At 31.4% G+C, this 4,859-nt stretch overlaps 1 protein-coding gene across 1 annotated transcript in view; it reads right to left on the bottom strand.

The window, feature by feature from the left end:
• LOC106466009 (cleavage and polyadenylation specificity factor subunit 1-like) overlaps positions 1-4,859 on the bottom strand; it is a gene marked incomplete at its 5' end in the record, with an annotated part of 64,640 nt that overhangs the window by 31,693 nt on the left and 28,088 nt on the right. Inside the window, 5 exons of the mRNA XM_022393968.1 lie at positions 834-1,151; positions 1,563-1,715; positions 1,854-1,988; positions 2,158-2,247; positions 2,429-2,480. Coding sequence (XP_022249676.1) covers positions 834-1,151; positions 1,563-1,715; positions 1,854-1,988; positions 2,158-2,247; positions 2,429-2,480 — 748 coding nt within the window. The remainder of the gene's footprint in view (positions 1-833; positions 1,152-1,562; positions 1,716-1,853; positions 1,989-2,157; positions 2,248-2,428; positions 2,481-4,859) is intronic.

The following is a 4,859-nucleotide window of genomic DNA, read 5'->3' as shown; positions in this document are numbered from 1 at the left end:
AAACATCTAATTTGAACCAGCACTGCATTCAACATACCACGTGACACATAAAAATCTATGTTCATCTGTGCTTTTATTAATATTTACTTTTAAATTAACAAATTGATTAATGTATAGTACTAAAATTTGAATTATAATCTACAGTTTGATACCAAACTTATTGACATAAATTCATGAAATAGTAGTTAAATAAAATTTTGAATGCGAGTCAACAAACGAGATGACATGGCCTTTCACCTGTGATCCATCTCGAAAGGGTTAAGCACCAAGCTACATAATGGGTATCAAAACCTAGTTTTTAGCATTATAAGCTTTCAGACTTACTGCTGTGTCACTAGAGAGGGGTCGATTAGTTATAAATATGTCCATCAGCCATGGAGCATTAAATCCTCTAGCTTTACTGAGATATCACTAAATATCTTACACGAATATGATAAGCCCTCCTGTTTCTCTCTACCTTCCAAAAGATGTCCACAATTCTTTCAGACATTGCTATTAGAAAAGTCTACATGAAATAAAAATAGTAGTTTCTTATCCACAATTAAAAGCTGAGTGGTGTTGGTTTTCACCAAATTGTAATCAAGTCTATGACTCTCATCTTTCTATTCTTCTAAAGAAAAGTTTGAGTGATGCTGGTTTATACTAATGTATTGTGAGCAAGTAATTTCTATTCTTCAAACTTTACCAATCAGGTAGGATGAAGTTCTTGGAACAATGATTAAAACACAGTATACTTAAGTTGATAATGTTGAAAAGTTACATCACTTGGGTGTGTTTCATGATTGTGATCTCTTGTGAACTGCTTACAAATGTAAAATTTGCTTTATTACTTAATATGCTTCTTGTTTCTGCAACAACATATACCATAAGATTTCATTATTTTGTATAAAATTAAACTTTACACAACAAGTTTTAACCAATGAAAAGATAAGAATAATCTTACCTCTTTCTAAAACCTCATATTCCTTCTCATCTCCATTTAACCTAACTAGATAACTGCAAGGTGTCATTGTACTAGTTACTACACAATATGTTTTGCTTTCCAGGTGGTAGCTAACAAAGTGTGGGGTGGAACGAAGCGGGACTTTTCTGACAGGCCAAGGAGCATCATAACTCAGATGAGTAGGTAGAACACAAATTCGGAGCTCATCCTGATACAAAGGTAATAAACTTCAAACTGTAGTCTGAAATTCATCTGTAATTACTCTCTTTTATAAAAATAAATTGTACATTTAACAATTATATAGATGGGTAAAAAGAGTTAAACTCTTCATTTCATGTTATTATTTAAACTGTCAATTTTATTTTGATACCTGACTAGATAGATCTACACAGTACATTGTACATTTATATCTTGGTAAACCGATACTTTCACATTAATATCTTACCAGAATTAAACTGTAAAATGGAGTTTAGATTGTACTTGTACTAGATGAAGTTAGAAATAAGGTAAGTACTGTAGTTTGCAAACAAGCTAATACTGCATTATTTAAAACTGTTTCCACAGCTTTTTCTTATCCATACAAGTAAAAATAAAAATATAGCTATACATAAAAACATACCTGTTTATTGAAATACAGAAAGCCTTTTGGACAGTTTACATTGTGGAAAGGAGCAAAGCACGATACACCACCATCAATTCCCATTGGATGTGAGCGCAGTTCTCCTCGAGTGGTCATGAAAAGCCAATGTGGGTAGGGTCCACAAATAAACACCTGAAATTATCAACTTTATCACTAGTTCTTAAGAGTTAGAACCTTACATATTTACCTCAAAAGGAAAACAATGCTCAATAGCTAAGTTTGGAAGAATAACAAAAATTCAAAAACTTGTGACAACAAAGAAATTCTTACTCCTGAATAACCAGAAATATCGCCATAGTAGCGTAGTGAACAATGACGATCAATAACTTTCTCCTGATCCACTGCCTCTGGTTTTCTTCTAGCTTTGAACATTCTCCTTTCCTTTAAGATTATACCATGAGAGAGCTGAAAAATTCATAAAATTAAACTCAAAAATCAAAGATTTCTCTCAAAATACTCATGTTTTCTGCAAGATAACTAAAGAATAGTCACGTACACACAAATAGTCTAGAATTAAAGTAAAAAGTATAAATAAACAATGCATCTTTAAATGATGAATGAATTTAAAACTAACCTTCTTGAAACGAAGCTTCAAGTGGTTTTCTGTCTGTGTTTCATAGAATGGAAAAGCTTCATATATAAGCAATTCCTCATCTACTCGAGCCTAGAAAAGAGCATCACACCAAAAAATGAACAGTAGTCATTCAAAAAACAATGATCTATACGCAGAAGATGGAGTGATCAACTAATTACAGAACAAGATTTAAGTAATGAAACACATTAGTTTCAAATCAGTCAGTCCACAATGCCAATCTATAAAGAATACAAAAATAAATTATTTTAACTCTCTTGCTGAATTTCACAAATGAGCTGCAGCCCATAAGCTGTTCATCACAGCTGTGAATGCAAGGTTTTAGCTCTTGTTATGCTACAATTTCCAGAATTGAGATAAAAAAACACATGGATAAAACCATCATGTTTGTATGAGATAGATAGATAGGTTTAGATTTATCAAAAACATGGAGAATTTCTCATATATTATTGTGTTGTCTTGTTCATGAAGAACAATGGTAATCATAGCATGATGTTAGCCTATTTTAGATGGTTTGGGTTTAATCCAATAATAATAGTTAGAAAGGGTCATTATGTTTTATGTCATGCTCAGCAGTAATTAAAGACAAATTATGCTCATAAACTGTCTTGTCCAGATCAAAACCCCAGTTATCCTGTTATATCCTTTGAGAGCTACCAAATCTTGCTGCTTTACAAGAGGAACTGGAATCTGTTTCCAACACATATAGTTGGTTAGACATGGTTATTGAGTCCAAGCTATGAGTAACATCAGAGAAGAGCTCTCTATTTCTTTAAACAATAGCAAACAACATAAACCCTTCTTCTAAAAGGTTGAAATCAGTTTTTTGTTCTATCAAAACTTGCAAGATAATAGTTTTCTTATGTACTTTCAGGAACAATTATACACTAAGTTGTAACATAATATTTGGCTTTTTTAAGGTACTGTGAAATGAAATATATCACCACATGGTTTACTTATAGAAATAAAAGTAGTAGTAGATGTGTCTAGTCTGTATTAACTATATCTATAAAGAAAGTTTACAAACAAAACACAAAAATTGCTCATAATAAACCAGAGTAATTCAAAATCAATCAGCCACATTACAATTTTGAAGAAAAGACAACTTATAGTAAATAAAGTCAATGTGTGTGCATCAGATATAAACAATGCCAGTCACTCCATGATACTGGAATTTCTAGTAATATACCATACTAGTTTCATATCAATACCAATTTGTTTGTTCCCTAAAGAGGGACAAGATTCTAGTTTTATATAAATACCAAACAATACCACTTTCTTTCCAACATAAGGACAACACTAGTTTTATACAAATATCAGACAAACAATAACAGTTTGTTTGTTCACAACATATAAATAAGACTCTAGTATTACATGAATATCAGACAAACAATAACAGTTTGTTTGTTCACAACATATAAATAAAACTCTAGTATTACATGAATATCAGACAAACAATAACAGTTTATTTGTTCCCAACATATAAATAAGACACTAGTATTACATGAATATCAGACAAACAATACCAGTTTATTTGTTCCCAACATATGGACAAGACTCTAGTTTTATATAAATATCAGACAAACAATAACAGTTTGTTTGTTCCCAACATATAAATAAGACTCTAGTATTACATGAATATCAAACAAACAATAACAGTTTATTTGTTCCCAAAATATAAATAAGACTCTAGTATTACATGAATATCAGACAAACAATAACAGTGTATTTGTTCCCAACATATAAATAAGACTAGTATTACATGAATATCAGACAAACAATAACAGTTTGTTTGTTCACAACATATGGACAAGACTAGTTTTATATAAATATCAGACAAACAATACCAGTTTGTTTGTTCACAACATATGAATAAGACTCTAGTATTACATGAACATCAGACAAACAATATCAGTTTGTTTGTTCACAACATATGGACAAGACTCTAGTTTTATATAAATATCAGACAAACAATACCAGAGTCATTTCAACATATGGACAGGACATTTTCTAGTAATAATAAGCACTACAATAAAAGTTTACCATTTAGTCAGGCAGAAAGCAAGAATTGTATATAATGCCAGTTTCTTTTCAAGATGAGGATAACAATAAACCTATATCCAGAAAACAGGAACAACGTAACACAGAGGATCCTAGGTGTATAAATAGCACAGATGTGTTTGTGGCAGGAAAGAGACAATTGTCTCACCTTATGCGAGAAACTCCAACATCCCCAGATAACAAGGAACCAACTTTTTAGAAAATAGCATTTTTGAGATGGCTTGACTGGTAATGAAAAAACTTTATTATAAATGTATGACATTTCAAAAAGATTTTGTACTAGAGGATGACAAAATCTTGTCGAAACGTTGTACATTTATAATAAAGTTTTTCATTATCCAGTCAACCCATCTCAAAACTTTTATCCCTAGATAAGTAGTTGGGTATTATTATTATTTTCAGGTAACAAAGCACTAGAAATTCTCTACTGTAGTTATCAACAGAAATGTGAGGTAGTATTGTGTAATTTGTGCTAAAAACTGAGCCTCAAACAACAGGGCACACAAGTGGGTATCAAACACAAGCTAACACTGGACACCTTAAACTGGGATTTGAAGCATCACATCAAACAGGCTAAACAGGCCATAACAAATCCTAAAGATATTTTAGAATATGTTATGGCC

This window comes from Limulus polyphemus, unplaced genomic scaffold (genome assembly GCF_000517525.1).
Source record: "Limulus polyphemus unplaced genomic scaffold, Limulus_polyphemus-2.1.2 Scaffold2121, whole genome shotgun sequence".
Lineage (NCBI taxonomy): Eukaryota > Metazoa > Arthropoda > Merostomata > Xiphosura > Limulidae > Limulus > Limulus polyphemus.
This window is presented reverse-complemented; position numbering and strand designations above follow the sequence as displayed.